Source organism: Festucalex cinctus, chromosome 2 (assembly GCF_051991245.1).
Source record: "Festucalex cinctus isolate MCC-2025b chromosome 2, RoL_Fcin_1.0, whole genome shotgun sequence".
Classification (NCBI taxonomy): Eukaryota; Metazoa; Chordata; class Actinopteri; order Syngnathiformes; family Syngnathidae; genus Festucalex; species Festucalex cinctus.
This window is the reverse complement of record NC_135412.1, coordinates 15,324,882-15,347,180: the sequence shown is the minus strand read 5'-3', so window position 1 is coordinate 15,347,180 and position 22,299 is coordinate 15,324,882. Positions and strand designations below refer to the sequence as shown.

Sequence of the window (22,299 nt, the reverse complement as noted above, 5' to 3'; positions counted from 1 at the left end):
CGTCACTCACCCTGTCCGCCTCATCTGTCGACTGGTACCCCGACGACAGCACCGCGTCGCCCGTCGCGCATCCAGGGGCGGGGCTACTGGGCGCCGTTTCGGCGGCAGAGAAGGTGCGGGGGCGGCTGACGTGGTGCTGCGGGTCGTGGGTGTAGCGGCGATGCGGGCCCCGGGGACTGCCTCTCAAGAGCGGGTCGCGGTCCCCGCTCCCGGATCCGGAGCCCTTGCTGCGCCGGCTCTGCAGGCTGCTCCCGCGCCTCATCGCGCCCCGGCTGGCTGCGCGGGGATCCGCGGGGCTGGCGGCTCGCTCCAGGTCGGGTTAGCGGGGCCCCGAGGAGTCCTCGGGCGCGAAGCGGGAGGGGCTGCCTGCTGAAACTGCAGAGGAACATGAGGAGGAAGAAGAATATTTCACGTTTGCGACCACATATTGTAGCCACAAAGCCATATTAACTCATTCATTTGCAGCCATTTTCACTGAAGCAACCCCCTTCGCTTCTGGCTGTTTTACTGAATTTTGACTGATTTTGTAAGGTCCACAGAAAATTGTTTTCTATTGCTATGGACAACATACCAAAAGAAAGATTAGATTCTCTTCTTTCATCAGGAAAAAGGTACATTTGTATCTGTTTCCATTTTGCAGTAATTAGCATTGGAATATAGCTAAGTTTAATCTATAATTAACAATCCTGGCAAAAACACTGACAAAAAAAAGCTTGTTGCAACATGGCCCTGGCTGATTTCTTATACTCTGCTGCCACGTGCTGGTCTCTTTTTTTTTTTTTTTTTTTTTTTTTTAATAACTACAATTGCTGATACCTCTTCATGTCAGAAGCTGCATCAAAGCCTGTATGCGCTTGCATTAAAAAAAACAAAAAAAACATAAAAAACGTGTAAACACATTTTTGGGAGGTAAGGACAAAGTATTTAAAGACGTTTTTACACGTTTTGAGGTTTGAATGAGTTAATACGCCACACATATAGTACCTTAAAATTACATTTGTTATGATATGGCTTTTTGTGGAGTACAGTGTTCCCTCACTTTTTGCGGGTGATACGTTCCACGCTGACCCGTGGTGAATTTCTGTGAAGTAAAGGTCGTTTAAAAAAAAAAAGAAAAAAAAAAGAAAAAAAAAAAGTTGTTTTCTTCTTCAATAATCGCTAATAATGTCTATCGCCTTAATGAGCTCTTTGGAGTTGCATAAAAAAAAGCCTGTTGAGGTTAATTGCCTTCAATTAACTTGTTTTTCTATTTCTCCTGCAGTACTGTGCACGTGCAAGGAGGAGTAGGAGGGCGGAGGAATGAGACGCATTGCGTACACGTAACTGGGATCTTTTTTTTAAAAATAAAAATAGCTCATCAGTGATGGGACACTGATGAGCTAAGAAGAATTAAAAAATTACCAAATATTTTATATTTTTGTTTAAACATATAATAGATTGTGTTGAATGAAAGAAAGAGTTGCTTTTATTTTTGCTTAAATATTACAAGAAAGGATAAAAATAGCAGCATAAATGGACCCAAATAAAAAAAAAAACGCAAGTGAATATTTTAAGAATCGATTAATCAACTAATCAGATTCATTTGAATTTTTCAGTAAAGTGTATTACAAAAGCATTTTTTCCCTGATTGCCGTTTATTAAATAGTGATTGGTGTTCATTTCATACTTCGTATTCATATAGTGATTTAAAAAAAGGGAGATTGATTGTTTGGTCATTGCTTTCCAAAGTAAAAACCGATGTTTGCAAATGTCTTATTTTGATTAAACACAGAAGATAATCTTATAGTCTTATTTCATGAAGGACTTCAGAAATCAGAGAACAATTACCGTTAATATGCTGAAATCAGAGGATTTGGACTATTTTCCATTAAAAAATGTCACCAAACGATTACTTGATTATTAAAATAGTTGTTGATTACTTAGATATTCGATTACTTGTCAATTAATCTTGACAGCTCTAATCCGCAATAAGTGAACTGGGAAGTAGTGAGGGACCACTGTAAATAATGACTTTTATAAACATCCTGCAAGTTAAAAATGGCTATTGAGCAACTTTATTAATCTGACAAAGGTGGTGACTTGGAGAAAGAACGCACCAGATGAGTCTGCTATCTGCCGCTAATTGCCAGTAGAAGAGTCACCTGCGTGGCCAAAACTCTCACTGTAATGTTGGAATATTTATATTTATAAGTTATGGACAATTTATAACTTTGTTTCTTCATTTAAGTAAACATATATTGGTGTATACAAAGAATATCGCATCATGGTGAATATTCAACAAAGGCTCTTATGTTAATGGCATTCTTTTTACAACGTGTGAGCTGGTAAACAGTAGAAGGAATAAGAAGTACTTTTACAATAACAGCACCGTCTCATACGCTAATTATAAGCCATAATATAGAGGCAAGACAGAACCAAATAAAAAAATAAAAAATCAATACCTACCATCAGCCCAAGTGTCACAAGCTCACAACTTGGAAGGACTCCCCTCCTGTAGATCACCTAAGAGAAAGAAAATCAAGTCAATCATTTACAATTCAAAAGGTTGCTGATCCTCAAATCATCCGACCATCTGTTCCTTCTCCTTGCAATCAGTAGACGTCACTGTGCAGTCAAGATCAACAAAACGTCCACCAGGAGCTCATTTAGTGTCCTTCCTTGCGGTGTCCCTCCTTTCTCCTGCTCTGGCAATTGACTTTCCTCATGACGACGAAATCGTACCATTGGAGCTGAAACAGCGCCCAAATAAGCAAGCCGCTTGAGCAGCCGTATTGGTGGGAGGGCGATCACCTCACAAATGGGCAGGCGCTCGGCCCCGCCCTCCTTGAGGCATCGCTTGACTGACGCGACTGTGCTGCTGCAAAAAAAAAACAAGTGGACACTGTTGGGAAGCGCGGCTCGAGCTTCCTTTCCGGTTAGTCGGACCGCACGCAGACTGAAAGCCTCTTTGGACGTTCAAACGCTCATACCGTGGCTGTTCGTTGGCACGGGCACTTTTCTCACTTGGGATGCAACACTTCCTGCCAGCTTGCTATTTTCAAGGACAGCCACAAACATCCATGCTCGCCTTTCACTCCCAATTTTCTCAACTTGCACTAATTCAAATATGAACAAAAAGCAGTTTACAAGCGAAAACACGTAAAAACATTGGACCACCGGGTCCACAGGTTTCCAAACTTTAATTGAGTCGAGGGAGACCAATATTTGACATGAGCAAATCTCACCACCTGCGATTGGCTGGCAACCAGTTCAGGGTGTACCCCGCCTGCTGCCCAAAGCCAGCTGACAGAGGCTCCATAAGCGGTCAAGAAAATAGCACAAATAATGTATAAAGTTTATAACAATTTACTCTGCCACAGTACTCAGAAGTTATTTGAAATTAGACACAGTCCTTATGATATAAGGGGTACAAGTGTGTACAAAAACCCCAAAACAAGAACAAATATTAAGCAAAGGTGTGTATCTGTAAAAGGTGTTGATCTGTGGAATCATCTGGAAATTGCTCTGAAAAATTGTGACTCAATGCTGGAGTTTAAAAAAATGTTTAAAAGTAAAGTTCAAAAAAATTATCTATGTCAGACCAGTATATGAAAAATGTACATGTGAGTATGTGTAAGTGATCTGGATAGGTATTATGGTATATGTTTAGTAAATTTATGTATATATGTTTTTGGTAAATGTGAATATGTTAAGTGCACTTGTGTATATATATATATATATATATATATAAATATATATAACTTGGGTTATATAAATCATTTATTATTTTATTATTATTTTTTAATAATTAGTAAATTAAAATTGTATTAATAATGAAATAAGTTTAAATATATTTAGTAAAAGGGGTAGGACTAGATAAGTTTTTAACTTCTTCCTACTCCCTTTTGAACATGTAAGTTATGATTAATTGAATGATTATGTTATTGGGATTTTCTTCTATTTTGATTGTTGTTGTTTTTTTGTTTTATCTCTGCTGTTCATCTGTTTATATGTTCAAAAAATAATAAAAGGAAAGGAAAGGAAAATGGATGGATGGATGGAAATCTCACCACACACCGCGAACGAACATTTTGCAGGCAGCAGGCGGTAGTGCTGGGTATTGCCAACAACCTCGCCATACGATACGATACGTTTCATGATACAGGGTCACGATACGTATCGCGATACGTATGTATCATGATGCATGATCTTCAAGGCAATACGTTTCCAGATATTTTACATTAATTTACTTGCATCTTAATATAACAGTCATATATATACCTAAATCATATGTTTATTATGCTGGATCATGGCAAAAAATATTTTTGTTAGCAGCTCTTTTGGTTTACCACCAAGCCTGGTCTAAATGTGCACACACTGCAGAGCAAGGAGCAGCTTTCACAGTCACATCGGGAAACTTTATGAATAGGCATGAGCCGATATGAGCAAAAACATCAAAGTATTACAATTACAGCTCCAAAATGTGCTTATTTGAAATATTTGAGGAAATAAAAGTATTTTTTTCATGTAACACATTCTCTTTTGTTTTTAAAGAAAATACAGAAAAATTGGTACATTTGGAAACATGTGCCATGTTAAATTTTTAAGTAAATAAATTAGGGGTGTTAAAAAAATCGATTCGGCATCATATCGCGATATTACAGCACGCAATTCTCGAATCGATTCAATAGGTGGCCAAATCGATTTTTAAACATCCCTTTTTTATGGAAAAATATTCAAGAAAACGTCTTACTTGTGGTTAGGGTTCACACCTACAACATGGAAGAATGTTATATTAATGGAACATTGAGCCTTAATATTTTATTTCAATGCTGTTCAAACATGAAAAAGATTACAACCTCTATTAAGACTGAAGTTTCAGAAAAATAATACATTTTCATACAAATCTTACAGTGTACATGTACAGGTTTACTGATTAGTATTTTCAAAATTTGCGTAAAAAACGCAACAATCGACTTGTAAATCTATATCGGGATTAATCGGAATCCAATCGAATTGTGACCAATGAATCGTGATAAGAATCGAATCGCCAGGTACTAGGCAATTCACACCCCTAAAATAAATGTTGATATTCTTCCTCTATTTTAATCTTTCTTAGCAAGACACAGTGTCCAATCACTGGTGAGCTATTTTTAAAACAGATTTAACACATTTTTTATTTTTTTTTAAAGTACAATGCCAACTAAGGCACTCATGTCTCTTTCCTCGCTCAACAATTCACCCTTCTCCTGCACCTGCATTAATTGAAGGCAATTAACTTCAAAGACGATGCTGTTTTTATTTTTGTAGGTACAATGCAACCTGCAAAGGGACCCGTGTCTCCTCTGCTCCCACTTCTCCTGCACAACTTCAAAGAGGCTGTACAGCCCTGTTCAAGCAGCGCATCAAGCAAGCAGGTTCATTGCATCTTCTGCCATCTAGTGGAAGAGCCGCCTGTCACTATACGTCACCACCACTGGCATAGATAGACGACCAAAGACGGACCATCTCTCATGGCACACGAATGGAATAGTTGGGAATTGCTGGACAGCTAATTGAGGAATATGCAGCCACTCCACTTCCTCCCACAGTCAGAGGTTGGACATGAATCGGTGCGACCTGTAACCTCCTCAAACGTACTCGTGATCATACGGCCAGCGACTGACGGAGCTAGTGGACTCACGGGAAATTCTGCTGCGTTGTCGGGTCAGAGCTGTTGAGTTGTAATCGTGTCCTGAGGCTGAAGTTCAAGTCACCCAAATCTCCTCCCTCCTCCCCGAGCTGATGTTTGGTTGATTGCTAATATTTTAGATTACACCTTTATCCTCTTTTAGAAGGCAAAGACCAACAAGTCACACTGACTTGCGCACAATGCAGTCAGTCGCTTCCCCATTTTCTAAAATTTTTGGGACCATTTTTGGGTTGGGGAAAAAAGTTGACCAAGCCAGATAAGTCGACTAAAATTTTCTGCCTTGAAGCTCTGCCGGAACTGTGTTTGGGCCATTCATGTTTTTGTTTTGTTTTTTGTTTTTTTGCAGCCACATGTGGCTTACCTGAAGTAAGCTTGTGTGTGAGTGGTAAAAAAAAACAAAAAACAAAACAAAACAAAAACTTAGTTTTAGGTGTTCATCACTTAACCAATAGAGGGCAGGCATGCACTATAAACATGCCAGAAAACAGAAACAGGAAGTTATTCTTCTCATGTAGCTAACAGCTAGCTTTACCCTTGTTTACTCATTGAAAAATTTTGAACTCAAGCGTCATCTGTAAGAGAAATTATTACATGCATAATGTAGATATACGACTTGTGACCGAAATGGTAGTTTGTATACCATAAGTGGTAATTGCTAACACACTAGTTGCTCATCGCAATTGCTAACCGTTTAGCATAGGCTAATTTTGTTGGCATAATTTATTTGGAGTAAATTCAATTTACGTACAATGTTCGTGGATTAACACAAAAAAGATATTTTTTGTTTGGGGGAAGGGGCGATTACTCGATTATTCAATGGAATAATCAATTCCAATAGGATTCGATAGTGACAGCGTCACAGCACGAGACCATTTTGAACCGTACAAGCCACTATTTGAGCTTTTCGGTCTGCCTAAAGCAACGTATTGTGGCCACATGCTGCCGATGATTAGCAGCGACTGGTGACAGGCGAGCTCAACAGATCTCAGTGAGTCAGCATGTTCCCCAAATGGAGCGCAGGCCAAAGGTGAAGGACAAACAAGCACACGGACAATGACCCCTTTTTGGAAACATGTTGAGATGGCACACTCACTTACACGCACGCACTAAATGTGTGTTGTGGCCGTCAATCACATAAACCTACAGTAAACAATGGCTCAAAATGATTCATGAATTATCAAAACAGTTGTCAATTAATTTGATAATTGATTATTTGTTAATTAATCAATGAACTGTTGCACCTCTAGTTGGATGTGTTACATGTATCAGCACTGTGAAAAAACAAAGTCTTTGTTTCCTCTGAATGAAGCGGCCCAAATGCAGGTCAGCTGCTACATGGAGTACTTGTGCTCATCTGAAACAACGCCGAGTTCCAGAAGAATCCGAGGGTTCCCTTCAAAGCACACGCAGGCCCGCCGCTTTGTGCTTTGAGCGACGCCACTTTGGCTGATGGCCCTGCATGTCAATAAAGGGGGGAATTAGGCCAGAAGGTTCTGGAAGCAAACCGGTGGTGAAGAGCTCCTGCACTACTGTGTGTGCGCGTGCTAACTAGTGAGCCTCATATTCAATTTTGCATACTTATATGATAAAGAAATATATGACAAATAGTGTCAAATAAGTGAGCAGCGCATGTATCGTCAACCTTCCTGCAATATTGTCATTTGTCACATGACACTGCAAGAAATATCACATGGTGACATCAATTGTTAGGAAAAAAAAATTGTTAGGATTGTTTGTGACAAAAAAAAAATGTTGAAAAAAAAAAAACCTGACTATGACTGCGTATTAGGGCCATGTATTTTTTTTAGAGGATGGAGGCAATGTTCAGAGAAAAAAAAACTCACAAATTTTCCACTTTATAAAAAGTGAAAAAATAATAATAATAAAAAATTATATAATAGCGAGTATAGAAAGTGGTAGATTTGCGACAAAAAAAAAATGCACTATATAAATACAGGACGTATACCTGTGAACTCCTTCTCAATCTACACCTCTGGGCTTCTGTTAATGTGTGGTGGTGATTTTTTCCTTTTTGTGGTTAATCTCTGCTATCTCCTTATTTGAAAACTCGACTGAAAAGTATTGGCGGAAACATTCAAGTAGTTCTGTACGTGAATTTCTCGTTTCTGGGTTATTTCTCTCGCAAATCTGCCACTTTAAAGTGGCAAATTTTCAACTTTATAAAGTAGCAAATTTGCGATTTATTTATTTTTTTCCTCGGAATATTGCCCCCACTGGCCCACCCTCTAAAAATATATATATTTATACGTGGCCCTAATACGCCGTCGTACTGTCAACCGACAATAAAACGAAATTTATCTCGGTCGGCAGCTGCATCCACACAGAATTGTCAGGAAACAATTGTTATTGTACTCTGCGTGTGTTTGTGTGCCTATCGGACAATAGCATGTTTGTGTGCATTGTGCCAGCGGAGGAGATGACTCAGCATGCTGCGAAGAGTACGATAAGAGAAGCAACTTGGTCTTTGTACGGGAGAGACGAGGGACAGGGGGGCGATGGAGGGGCTTCGGCGGCGGTCCCGCGTGCGCTTTCGCCCGTCCGTGTCAGGTTCAGAGTGTGTGTGACTGAATGGCTGAATGGTTGAATGGAAGGTAGTCGCCGGACAGAGGCGGCCACAATGTCCTATTGTGCAAAGCGGCAAGTCTCTGAGGCCCAGCTGACAAATTGTGGCGCTCAGCTTTCCAGCAACACGACACACTCGCACACAAACTCGCTCATACGTGCGCTCGTGTGCACGTGGAACAAAACCAAGATTCTGACAAGAAGAGCACACGTGTCTTCAAGGAGGTTTGGAAAGCAAGCTTCATTTTTATGTGCTAGACAACAATAACAACAAGTCGCTCGCTCGCTTTGGCCAACAAACACTCCATCCTGTCATGAATCATTCACTATGTCTGCACCTGCTTCGTGCCAGCGGACAAATTCCCCGCACGTGCCGTCGAAGGACACGACGAGATGCTTGCGTGGAGCATTCCATAGGTGTGAGAACTGCCAAGGCGTTGATGCTAGGTCGACTGTCAAGCTTGTCAACAAGTGGGAAATTGCCAACAGGCCTGATGAAAATCTCATAGCATACGGACGGACGGACGAACGAACGGAACACCGAGTAGGGGTGTGAATTGCCTAGTGCCCAACAATTCGATCCGTATCACGATTCATAGGTCACGATTCAATTCCATAACGATTAATCCCTATACGAAACTATACATCGATTATCGAGATTTTTATTTTTTTTTTAACTCAAATTTAGAAAATCAGGTTGCAATGATATGCTTGATGTTTGTTTACAGAAGGAAAGTTGTGTATTTTTTTTTTAATTAAAGAATTATAACTAATTCAACAAAAGATGCCTCTGCCAAATCTATTATTGGGGACTAAGGAACTGAGCGATAAAAGAAAAAGGGGGTCTTCAAAGCAGCACATACTGTCCACTTATTTTTTTGTTAAAAAAAATAGTGACCAACCTGCCACAATGCTAATGCTAATCACGATTGCTAACCGTTTAGTACAGGATCATTTTGTTAGTCTGTTTAATAATGCTCATGCACAAAAGATAATAAATAATTAGGAGTTACAGCCGCTCAATTCAACTCATTTTGACACATTGATGTATGTGTGATCTAAATGTTGGTTCGTGTTTGTTTACCATAAACTTAATTGCGAGCCCGCTAATGCTCATCGCAATTGCTAACCATTTAGCCTAGGCTAATTTTGTTGGTGTTTAATAATACGCATGCACAAAAGATAAGAATTAGTAGTTCAACTCCCGTTCAACTTTAGAGGATTAATAAATAAATAAATAAATAAATAAATAAATAAATAAATAAATAAATAAATAAATAAATTTTTAAAGGGCGTGTTGGTGAGGGGGCAATTATTCAACAAAATAATCAATAGGATAATCAATTTTAAAAACATTCAATCATGACAGGCCAACCGACAGCTTGCTTAACTTGTGCAGATTTATTTAGCGGATGTCCCCAGCACAAATTGTGGCGACATGCGTGTGACCGTTTTCTTCTTTAGCCTCTTTCCACAAAATGAGGTAAGCGGGTAGCCGGTTGCCACGAGAAAGTGCAGCTTTACCAAAGGAATTCCACCTTCATTGGCCAAATGTGGCAGTCGCTCAGCAACGTTAGAGTGCGCTTGTGACCAGCATCAAACTGGAGTGAGAACGACCATCCAAGTACAGAAGGACAGTCGCTCTTTGGCACATTCAAGAGCACTTGACTTCACTGTAAGCCTGATGGATCATTTGGGCTGCAGGGTTGAATTGTGCAACATCAACAGTTTTTGCATTGATTGGGATGCCACCAAACACGTGTGATCATGATGACCAATGACCATCCTAATTTTTGCACGTGAGCAAATGTGGATGTACAGTATTTCACCTTCAGCAAATCTCTCTCTCCAATTTGGAATCGTTTTCTTTCATGTCATTATTCTCATTACACTGTGAACTACTTTTGACATCTCCATTCAATGTACCACATCAGTAAAACAAAATTAGTCCCAGGCTGACAGATTGTGTTGGCGCTCAAAGTTCCGCTGCATCTGAGAATATTCAAGTGCCGCTTGTCAACTCTTGGAGAAAGGATTTGCACGTGGCCAAATTGCCTCCGGATTGGCATCCAATCAAAGTGTGAGTAATGTCGACATCTTCTAAAAATATCCGCAGTGAAAGAGGAGCTGTGGTCGTCGGTGCCTTTCCAGCCACTTAAGTGCAGCCTGGCAACGCAAGCAAGTTGTTCATCTTGCGAGCTTAATGGGGGTACATGCCACGGAGGAGGCGGGACTTCCGACTTCTGGATTTCACACATCAGCGCTGTTTCCGGATGCTGTTTGCGATGTGTGGGCCGCGTCCCGTTGCTTGTGCGTCCAACATTGTCCCCCTCGGTTGCACGCTCCCATCGATGGGTGCGAGTGTGTAGTGTGTCTGTCTCAGTTCTCCGAAGCATTTCAGAGAGCTGAGACGACTTGCGCGCTCGTGCCCATCGATGGCAGCTCGCGGTTGGGGGGGGCGCAGAGGTGGGTGAGGGTGAGAGTGTTGGAAAGTGGCCAGCAGAGGCCGGAAACAGTGCTAATTTGTGAGAAGTCGGAAGTCTGTGTCATCTACCCCATCCCGAGCTGATGTCACAATTGCGCCACAAGTCAAAATGGCGGTCCAATGCTGCATTTGAGGACAAGAGGAAGCTGGAAGTCGGAATTTTCCGACTCAAACCAGGATGTGTGCACGGGAACGCCACCAAAGTCAGGGGAAAAAAAGACCCAATAGGTCGCTTGCACATGTCGTCACTTCCGCCTCGGATTTCTCGTAGTCGCCATGCTGGGTGGCCTCCATTTACGTAGCGATTCGGTCTAACACGTATCTATCACGTTTGTTTTCTGCGTTTAAAATGGTACATTGTTGCTGCATCGTTGGCTGTTCGAACAAAGCCAAGGGGGGAAATGGTCGGTCTTTCTTCCGAATTCCGAAAATAACTAGGAACCAGGGCCTGGAGACAGAGGAGTGCGGACTCCGGAGGGAAGTCGTTACTTTGGGCTCGTGTGTGCAGCGATCACTTTGTGAGCGGTAAGCTTGTTTACCTTTATTTAATGCATGAGGATTAATAACGTTTCGACCGCCCATATATGGGCAAGTTGCTTATGTTTTGGATTCATGAGCAAGCAAGTTCGGTAGTACAAGCTGGCTAGCGGACGTTAGCCGAAAGCTAACATCGAACATTTTCACCCAAGTAGTGCCAGTGCAAAGTGTTTACTGCTGAAATTGGATTGATTAGTCTTGGGCTTTTAATGCCGATAACATGTTTTTTGGTGGCAAAATGTAAACTTGGAAAAAAAAGAGACAGAAGGGGCTGATGCAAGAAAACAGACCCCCGGGGGTGATGCAAGAAAACAGAACCCCGGTAGCCTACACATCATGCTAAAGAACTTATTCACGGCCACCCTACTGCGGTAAAATAACCAGTCTTTCCATATTTTATTTGTTTATATATTTGTTTATTTTAACAGGTCGCCCTGCGCCCGTTTTTCTGTCCAATCATCCCGACTGGGCTCCAACATTAAAGTTGGGTCCCAAGTTACAACATCTATGTCTCAGCCCAGTCGGTGCCAAGATATGAACGTGCACAGGAGAGACAAGCAAAGAAAAGACGACTCGAAGTGGCAGAGATTTTTGCAGTTATGCAGCCAGATGGCTCCAGTAACCTGTACCCTCAAGTACTGCTGACATCATTGACTCTGGTATGCCACTCAGAATTCATTACATGATATATTGTATGCATGAGTGAATGTATGTGTTTGTTTGTGTGTGTACACGCACCTTATATTTTAGAGACATTTGGAAGTGTTTATAGAAATAAGTATTTGCCTGTAGCAATGTTCATACATTAAAAAATGCAACAAAATGTGTACATTTCTTTTACACTGACAAAAAAACTATACTACTTTACTATATTAAACCTATTACTGGTACCGTATTTTTTTGTGATTTTTCTTTATTTTTTTCTTTAGGGATCTCATGCCACACCGACTTGATTGCCAATGACATGATGGAAACGAAGGCGAGCATCAAAGCATTGGAGGAGGACAACATGCGACTATTTGTTTGGCGCTAATAAAGGCAGCGTTTATACAAATTCTATCGTTGGGTTTGTTTACAAAGCTATACATAATACAAATGACAGGATTTGACTCAATGTGCAATATGGTCCCTCTTAAAGTAATGGCATAAATCTCTATTATTTCTAAAAGCACAAAAAATGAAGTGAATAATGATTAGATGTAGTAATTTCAGGGTTAAAAATTGAACTGTTAATTAATGTAGTTTATTTTAGCACAGGTGCCTACCATCCTGAGATGACGGTATGATGTAATGTTGATGGGGTACGCAATGACTTTCATTATGCTATGTACAGAGGAAAAAGTTGCTCTCTTTTAAATTTGTTTAATGTAAGACAAGTACCAGTACTATGTTACAGTCTTCCCAATAATCCTTGTTTCACACTTGTCACAAAACCACTGTCCTTTTGGCAGTCTAGATTGGCACACTTCAAGTGATATCATTTGATTTTACAATCTGCTGCAGCACAAAAAACTACTTTATTCCGCATCTTTGAAGTACATGAGCAAGTGGTAGGTGACAGCGGCTGAGCAGGAACACTGGAAGTCCACTGCTGATCTAGTAAATGCTCTCCCGAGCAGTTCAGGTAAGGAGGGGATTTTGGGGAAAAAAAACTCTGGCTTTTCCAACTGGCCAAAACGAGCGATCTGGGTGGACTCGCTCAATCACACTTTGTCCACACCACAAAGTCGCAGAAGTCCGTCCAGTTAAACTCATCTGTGCCTGAATCTGAAAATATTACAAACATTGTAATGAAAATATGAAACATAGAATTAAATAAGAAACTACAAAAAGTAAAGCCATACATACCTGGTAATAATATTGGTGTTGTCGTGACAAGTGATGGGAATTGTTGCCATCTGGCACCAGACAGAAATTGGGTGTTGTGACAGCCTCCTTAACCGTGAGATCATAAGAAAAGCTGTCAGTATGCTCAGTAGTTACCATGAACACGTTTTATTGTACTGGAAACTGAAACTAAAAATACGTCCTCTGAGAGTGGTTAACCTTAACCATTTAGAATAAGTTGATTAAGTAACATGTAACTAGTGAAAGGGTAGCATTAAATTTAATTAAGCCACGGGGAGGCTGTGCATAGTTACTTTTTATTCTTATACGCTCTGCCATATTTGCCTGTTATAAAATTGTTAGAAAAACCACATCAGGTAAACCTAGCTGTGCATGTAAACACAATGATAACAGGAAGCCTGAGAACAAATCAACATTTTTGTGTGCAGAATTACCAACACCATGTGGTTTACTTACGTGCAACAGCAACCGTTTCTTCTGATGCGATGTTAAAGTTTACACTCTGTATCCACCCGCTTACAAAATAATTGTAAGCCTCCGGGGATTTGTTGGCGTGTTATGGAGCATGTTGTCAAACACGAGGTAGGGAAAGATGTCCAGAGATGTCACATTTGGCCAGCAAGCTTTCTCCGTCAAAAAAAAATCACCCTTGGTCAGGACGTAATTAGGATCAATCCCGCCACACAGAGACACCTTCTGCCTGTATCGTTGTTTTTGATCTTCCGGTAAATCGTGAAAATACTGCGAAAATTACATCAGGTTGATAAGCTCTACCGTGTAACTCGCGAGTGTACCTTGTGAACCGGCGGACACCCAATATGGCGCCCGAAGGAAAAACTCCCATGATGCATTACGATGTGCAAGCGACCTATAGAGTCAGTCTGTGAATGGCAAAACATAATTTATACAAGCAAGCATATTTATCTCTTTATGTATTATTATTATTAAATTAATTTAGTTATTTGAAGTAAATAACTTCACATAACCTAGCATGACTTGGACTGACTTGTTAACCAGAACAAGAAAGAATTTATTGTAATCAGCCATCTTTGTTGTTTACATTGCCTGGCTCTCTTTGACGTGTGGAGATCAATCCAACATCCCACCTTCCTCGATTTCAGCATTACGACGGTGAAAGGAAGCTCTGCTATCATTGGGCCTTGGATTGCTATAGTTTGATTTGTGAGGATTATTTTGATTACAAAATGTGATTAAATGCCGTTTGACCCACAATCTGCCTCCTTTGTAGTCTAGTCAGAGGCAAAAGCAGTAGAAATATCAAAAATGCCCGGATGTTCTCAATTGTCAACACACTTCTCCAGGGACCAATACTGTACACACTGCTCAAAAGCAATATCCAATGTTTTCATTGGTTGATTTTTAATGACTAATCCTCGTATTATTTTCCTATCTTTGATTATTATTTTACTTTGATTAAGAGCTGGGTAACAACAATTTTGTTCACGTGTGTACATCCATGCCATCTATTTATGCAGGCCTGTGGCTTGCACCTCAACACGTGAGATGCGATGCACAGAAACAAACAAATTGCAGCTGCGCCTGTGTATCATCACATGATCACGCTACTTCAACACAAGTCAAAAAGCAAAAAGCGCGTAAACGGCCGCCGAGAGCGTCCCGTGCGTGTCGAGGCTGTCAGCAGGTTGATAAACTGTCCCGTCATTCGTTATCGCGGTGTCAAGTCCGCTTAAGTGGCAAGAGCAACGGTGGCGATCCACGTTTGGCTTTCCTCACACAAACGTACCAGCGCGCACTTTTTGACGACGCTCGAGCTACTTACATGGCTGCCGGCGAAGCACGAAGCGTCTTGCCCCTGTCGGACTCGCTTGGCTATCCAGTAGCTAGCGAGTTGTCCTACGGTACCCCTGATCTGCGTCGTGCGTCAGGCTGTCAGCCGTCCGCTACTGGATAAGCTCCGCCCACTCGACGCTGACGTCGACACGTACGACTCAAACAGAGATCTGTCGGGCTTTTTTGCACTGCAGGTCCGAGCGCTCACTTGAGTGAGAAAATGACTTTGCTTCACAGCGAGGGCTTCAAATTAATCAAATTCTTGCCAAATTCTTACTGCACACATGTTTTTTATTTAATTGAGTCTTTCTCTTCATATTAACGTAGCGAATTATGTGTGTTGTTGCCGATTACACGTCATATTGTGCTTTTCCTAGCGTTGCTGTATCTGGGGCTTTTGAATGCAGTGCGGCCGTTACGTCACAGAGGACTTCGGCCCGTTGTCCTGTTTTGGCATCAGGCGTCTTTGTGATCCTTAATTTTAAAAAAGTTGAAAGAAACAACTAATGTTTGACCTCATAATAACTGTCATTGTTAAAAAATATAATAATAATAATAATAATAATAATAATAATAATAATAATAATAATAATAATAATAATAACGAAGAATTTCTTCTGCACCTTTCAGGACAGTCAAGGCTGCATAATTAATATTGTCAGCAGTGATAATTTCGTCGACAAAATTTTTTTATAATTTTTCATCACGATTTTTTTTTTCTAGATGAAAATGAAACAAATCTTTCATTCAGACGATGACGATAACTAAAACTGACAATTTTGCCAATGACTAAAACGAAATGAAAACACAGTGGTGAAAATTCACAAAATCCAACAGAAGAAGAAATGAATGCAGGTGGGAGAAAAGAACCACCCAAACTGTTCACTGCACTTTATTAAATTCAAACATGTTTACATTCATTGTGCAGCAATCTCGGGCAATTATGCACTTTTTTTTTTTTTTTTTTTTAAATTTAGGTGAAAACTAAGTTTTAAGACGGCATATTATTGTCACTTCAACATGTTTCATTGAAACAAAGTTTAAATATATATATATATATATATATATATATATATATATATATATATATATATATATATATATATATATATATATAAATGTTAAATGTGTCTTGCGCATTATGCTGTATGCTGAAGGAAAATTGTCAATTTAAATTGTTAATTTAGTCGACTAAAATTGCTCTTTACTATTGACTAAAATTGCACCGTATTTTCGATTAAAATTGGATTAAACTAAAATACAATTTGATGGCTAAATTATAACTAAAACTTTAATTCTAGTCAAAATACTATAACTAAGACTAAAATAAAAATGTATTGTAAAAATTAACACTGATTGTCAGTTGAACGATTACTGGATGTCAGGAAGCAACAAAAACTGTAGGTTACAGTACACACAGCACAACACTAGAGGGAAGCATTGATTCAAACATACTGGCACCAGGAGGCGGCTGCTGCTGCTTTCCACTTACAATTTAGACTGGCCATTGTTCTAAAAGAAAAAGAAGAAGAAAAAAAAGTCACGTGACAGCCACAGTTCACCTTTTTAAAATGTAGCTTTTCTTGGACAAAGGTACTGGGAGCCACCTCAAATTTGCTACGTTTGCTGAAAATGATCATAGGAATACGCAGAAGAAGTCACGTGATGGCTAAATTTCACCTTTTAAACTGGGACCCGAGCTACTTAACAGCATTTTGGTCTGCAGTTGAGCTTGCTGCTTCACAACATTGAATGCCTCAACATCTGTTTTCATCTTTACAATTGATACATTTTCATCAGTAGGGGATGAAAAAAAGTGGGTCCTTGCAGAATAGTGTCAATGTTTCATTCAACAAAGTTCTGAAAAATGTCCAGATTTTGAGAGATGTTTGATTGCTTTCCAACGCCCGAGTCTCTTTTTCAGTTTGCCCTTCTTATGAAAATTAGTCTCTTATAGATTGTAATTGACCCTTCAAATGATTGTTGCCACTGTGAAAATCAGTTTGATTACGAAATGAAAAGGTACTATTACGTTAATTAAGGAATGAAATGGGATCAAGTGTGACAGTGAGAAATTAGCGAATGAGGACGTCTCTCTGCTGATTGGTGAAGACAAATTTGGTCCGTTTTGGTAGCTTGAAACGAACTTCAGAGTGGACAGCAGGAAGCCGAGCGCGGCGCAGCAAAGAGTTCTCACTTCCTACCCAAAAATATCCTGTGTGGCTGCAAAAAGATCTGGCTGCCGTGTGCAGTCAACAAGCGATCCACAAAACGCCGCTCACACCCGTTTACCAAAGTGGCTACACACAGACACGCAGGGCAAATCTAGCAGGCTTGTTTTTGTCAGGCTCGAAGGATAATGGAAAGCATTAGTGTGAGCGGCCGATGCCGATGACCCTTTGACTGAGGATGCCGGCTCTCGAAGGCCCCCGGCAATTACAGCCTTCGGCTGCTAATGAAGAGCCGGGAAGACATGAGAGGAGGCGAGCGTGCTACCATTGATCGGCTGCCAGCTTGGGGCCCCGACGCGGGGCCCGCTTGGGAAGGCCTGCAGATTGATAGCGCACGTCATCCTACTCTTCCAACACGTGCACGCTCCCCACTGAGAAGCAGGACTATCTTGGTCTTGCTAAGCCGATCTCTTCTTCAGCCATATTTTGCAGTACTGTTTTCCTGTGATGTGATGCCTTTTCATTCTTGGCAGGGAAAAGTCAGTCCATGTAATGCAGTACAGTACACAGTAGATTCTGTAGAGTAAATTTGACTTAGAGCGGGACCAAATAGACTCCGTTTTAGAGTAAGTAACATTTGCAAGAGAGTAAAATAAAGAATTGGAAAAAATAAAAGTTACTCAAGGGTGGAGGAACAAACTGACGACCTTCAGCTTGGGACACAGCCAATCTATTCCCTGAGCCACACAGCTTGTTAGAATATTGGTCGTGTCTGCTGCAGCTGATTCCAGGATTCTATGGAATCTTCCTAACTCCCAAGAGATCATAAACGATGTCTTTGGTCCCTTGGAGATAAGCAAACAGTAGGAGGGTCATAGCTCAGGTGGCAGTGCGGCACTCTCCCAGGCTGAAGGTCGATCCCGATGAAATACTCGGGGACATGTGTCGTACTCTCAAGATCAGGACTTGTGGGGATTCCCACTGGAAGCTCCTGCGTATGACTGTCATGTCTGGGTCACGCCAGGGTTAAGTTTATGTTCATGATCTGTTAAGTTTGGGTTCATTGACCGTGAGATCAAGTGTCTGTTTAGAACTGATGTAACAGCATCTAGTTTCAACTGGTTTTAAGATATGTGATGTCAGGACCTATGTGATGTTAAGAATCTTTAATCCTTTACCTGGTCATTTGAACTGAAGTCGTGTCCGTTTGGAATTGATGTAACAGTATCTAGTTTCAACTGGTTTTAAGTAATTTGGCAGCTATGTGATGTCAGGAGCTTTGTGATGTCAATCTTTAATCCTTTACTTAGTCACAACCAATCAGATCAATTCGCTGTCTGTAGTAGCTGTCTGAGAAGTGTGTCTGTTTGTCGGATTATTACCTTTTATGTACCTCTGTGCAACTCTCTTTGTTTCTCGTCTAGTCAACTTTGTTCCACGCCTCTCAATGTGAATAAGTTAAAATCTTATTTGTGTCTGCGCTTTGGGATCCAACCTCCAGCACATGACAGTGACGTCGGAAACACTCGTTGACTTGGCATCTAATTTCATGGCTTGTATGAAAGATTTCAATGAGATCAAGAGTTGAGATTAGCCAAGAGTCACAAGGTCACAAGGTCCGTGGCAACTGGTTTGAACTGGCTACAAAGTGAGGCTGACTTACAAGCAAGCAGTAGCTGTATTGATTGGAGATAATTTAATGAGCGAGATGGCAGAGGAGCAAGAGTCAGCCATCTGGCATAAAAGCAATATAATGAACCTTAACGTCAATCTGAATGGATGATTCCAAGCGCGCTTGCATTCAGCTTCTTACCGAAGTGCGACAATTAAGCACAAGACTTTCTTTGAGTCTGTTTCCACTCGGACAACTCCAGAAACCAATGAATCACCTTCTTTTTTCACAAAGTTTTGGGGAAGGCTAACCTTTGGCTCGTCTGAAAACAAACATCATCAATCTGTGTCTTCTACTTGATTCCTCAAAGCAGGAGAGCTTGCATGTTTTGCTTCAATGATTAAAATCCAAGAAGGGGAACGAGCAGGAAGACGGAAGTACAGTAAGTCTTACTACAAACGCTCTCTAATTAGACATCCTGACAGACACCACTTTTGGCGACATCACGCTCAGAGCAATTAAAAGCCTAGTGGACACATTTTTTTCCATCCTCGCAGTAACTTGTGCGCTTACACGCATCCTAAATGGAGATGGACTACACGTCACGGATGTTAGTGAAAATATTTAGGACATCACACTGCAAGCCAAAACTACCATTAGCACACCACCACTGAGAACATTTTTTATTCCAGCAAACTGTGGTACTTTTCCTTACTGAAGTCACACTCACACACACACACACCATCAAAATCTATGACCCAATATGTGTTCTCTGACCTTTCCACTGACAGCAGTGTGGGTCACCCGTTAATTAATCCACTTGAGGGGGAAAGAGTAGCCCGTCCACTTGTTAGCAAATGTGTCTGTGTGCGCGTGCGAGCATGTGGGGGTGTGCGTGTGCGTGTGTGTGTGACAAGCAAAGTCAGGCACTTCTGTCAGAGGTGGTCAATGACTAATTTCATGCCACTGTTAGTGCACCATCTTGTAAATATTACACAATTTGTCTTTTGCTCATATGCTTTCTAAACAACTGTCAAATTCTCCGATAAAGGGACAGATTTTGGCTTTGAGGAAATTCTGGACCACCATCCGGCCTCTCGGGAGTGGAAAGTAGTGCACCATTAACACTGTGTATAGTGGCGATGGGGTGCTGCTGACCTCGACTCGTGAATCGGTGAGGGGAATACTTCGAAGACCTCCTCAATTCCACCGACACGTCTTCCTTTGAGGAAGCAGAGTCTGGGGACTCTGAGGTGGGCTCTCCTATCTCTGGTGTCGAAGTCACTGAGGTGGTTGGAAAGCTCTTCGGTGGCAGGGCCCCGGGGATGGATGAGATCCGCCCGGAGTTCCTAAAGACTCTGGAAGATTGTGGGCCTGTCGTGGTTGACACGCCTCTACAACATCGCATGGACATCGGGGACAGTGCCTCTGAATTGGCCGACTGGGGTGGTGGTCCCCCTTTTTAAGAAGGGGGACCGGAGGGTGTGTTCCAACTACAGAGGGATCACACTCCTCACACTCCCTGGTAAGGTCTATTCAGGGGTGCTGGAGAGGAGGGTCCGTCGGGAAGTCGAATCTCGGATTCAGGAGGAGCAATGTGGTTTTCGTCCTGGCCGTGGAACAGTGGACCAGCTCTACACCCTCAGCAGGGTCCTCGAGGGTGCGTGGGAGTTCGCTCAACCAGTCCACATGTGTTTTGTGGATTTGGAGAAGGTGTTCGACCGTGTCCCTCGGGGACCTGTGGGGGGTGCTTCGGGAGTACGGGGTACCGAGCCCCCTGATACGGGCTGTTCGATCCTTGACCGATCCTTGCCAGAGTCTGGTCCGCATTGCCGGCAGTAAGTCAGATTCGTTTCCAGTGAGGGTTGGACTCCACCAAGGTTTCCCTTTGTCAACATTTTGTTCATAACTTTTATGGACAGAATTTCCCGGCTCAGCCGAGGCATTGAGGGTTCTCGTTTGGTGGCGTCAGCATTGCATCTCTGATTTTTGCAGATGATGTGGTGCTGTTGGCTTCATCCAGCCGTGATCTCCAACTCTCACTGGAGCGGTTCGCAGCCGAGTGTGAAGCGGTTGGGATGAGGATCAGCACCTCCAAATCCGAGACCATGGTCCTCAGTCGGAAAAGGGTGGCGTGCCCTCTCCGGGTCGGGGATGCAATCCTGCCCCAAGTGGAGGAGTTCAAGTATCTTGGGGTCTTGTTTACGAGTGAGGGCAGGATGGAGCGGGAGATTGACAGGAGGATCGGTGCAGCGTCTGCAGTAATGCGGACTCTGTATCGGTCCGTCGTGGTGAAGAAAGAGCTGAGCCAAAAGGCGAAGCTCTTGATTTACCGGTCGATCTACGTTCCAACCCTCACCTATGGTCACGAGCTGTGGGCCATACCGAAAGAACAAGATCTCGGATACAAGCGGCCGAAATGAGTTTCCTCTGCAGGGTGTCCGGGCTCTCCCTTCGAGATAGGGTGAGAAGCTCGGTCATCCGGGAGGGACTCAGTCGAGCCGCTGCTCCTCCGCGTTGAGAGGAGCCAGCTGAGGTGGCTCGGGCATCTGGTTCGGATGCCTCCCGGACGCCCTCCCTAGAGAGGTGTTCCGGGCATGTCCCACCGGCGGGAGGCCCCCGGGACGACCCAGGACATGCTGTAGAGACTATGTCTCTCGGCTGGCCTGGGAACGCCTTGGGATCCCGCCGGCGGAGCTGGTTGAAGTGGCTGGGGAGAGGGAAGTCTGGGTTTCCCTCCTAAAGCTGCTGCCCCCGTGACGCGATCTCGGATAAGCGGTAGAAGATGGATGGATGGATGGATGGATATATATATATATATATATATATATATATATATATATATATATATATATATATATATATATATATATATATATATATATATATATATATATGGGTGTGGAGGTAAAGTAGTAACTATTTTTCCATTTTCAATACAATAAAATGGCAGTGCAGTAATGGTATATATACAGAGAGAGGAAAAATCAAAAGACCTGGAACATTGTTGATCTATGTAAACAGAATAACAACAAATCCAATTTTGAGAACAGTCAAAATGACGGCTCTGATTTATTTTTTATTTTTTACAAAAATGCTTTGAGTACTGAATCCAGCAGACCAAATAAGCATAATGATAATGTGGACAGAAGAGGGTGCCATGAGCGGAAGAGGGAACTCAAAAGAAGATGTGGCGTTTGCATGGCGCAAGGAAGAAGGTGTGACTGGCCTCTCGCTCGCCTGATTAGGGATGGAGAGGACTCTGTGGAGTTCTGCTGCAAGTTCCTGCCGCCTCAATGTTGAGTGTGCCTGATGCGCTCTCCCCTCCATTATGGCCAGCCGTCCACAGCCATCACGCACGCACACGCAGAGTAACAAGCACTCCCACCTTGGCACACTGTCGCCTCCAAACAGTAAGAATATTCTGGCTCTGTATGTCATGTAAAATAATACAGAGGATGTGGCTACTGTCAGGGAAGTCTGTTGATTGAAGTATCTTTCACTCTACATGCAAACCTACCTTACTACCGCAAATGACCATCCGGCAAGCATCTCCATTAAAAATCGATGCCCTCAAGAT

General features: G+C 42.0%; 1 protein-coding gene and 1 long non-coding RNA gene across 3 annotated transcripts in view; one reads left to right on the top strand and one right to left on the bottom strand.

Annotated features, from left to right (window-relative positions):
• The window catches only part of tmcc1a (transmembrane and coiled-coil domain family 1a), a 31,683-nt gene extending 16,406 nt beyond the window's left edge, over positions 1-15,277 (bottom strand). Inside the window, exons 1-4 of one of the 2 annotated variants that reach the window (XM_077513179.1) lie at positions 14,926-15,277; positions 2,570-2,729; positions 2,446-2,502; positions 11-375 (exon numbers count right to left, since the gene is read on the bottom strand). In XM_077513179.1, coding sequence (XP_077369305.1) covers positions 11-262 — 252 coding nt within the window. In that variant the 5' untranslated portion in view covers positions 263-375; positions 2,446-2,502; positions 2,570-2,729; positions 14,926-15,277. The remainder of the gene's footprint in view (positions 1-10; positions 376-2,445; positions 2,503-2,569; positions 2,730-14,925) is intronic. The other variant, XM_077513178.1, reaches the window with a different exon arrangement.
• LOC144014979 (uncharacterized) lies at positions 10,969-12,291 on the top strand. Its single transcript, XR_013282661.1, has 3 exons — positions 10,969-11,264; positions 11,705-11,935; positions 12,206-12,291. It is a non-coding gene; the product is annotated as an uncharacterized LOC144014979 (long non-coding RNA).
• Positions 15,278-22,299: the final 7,022 nt, after the last annotated feature.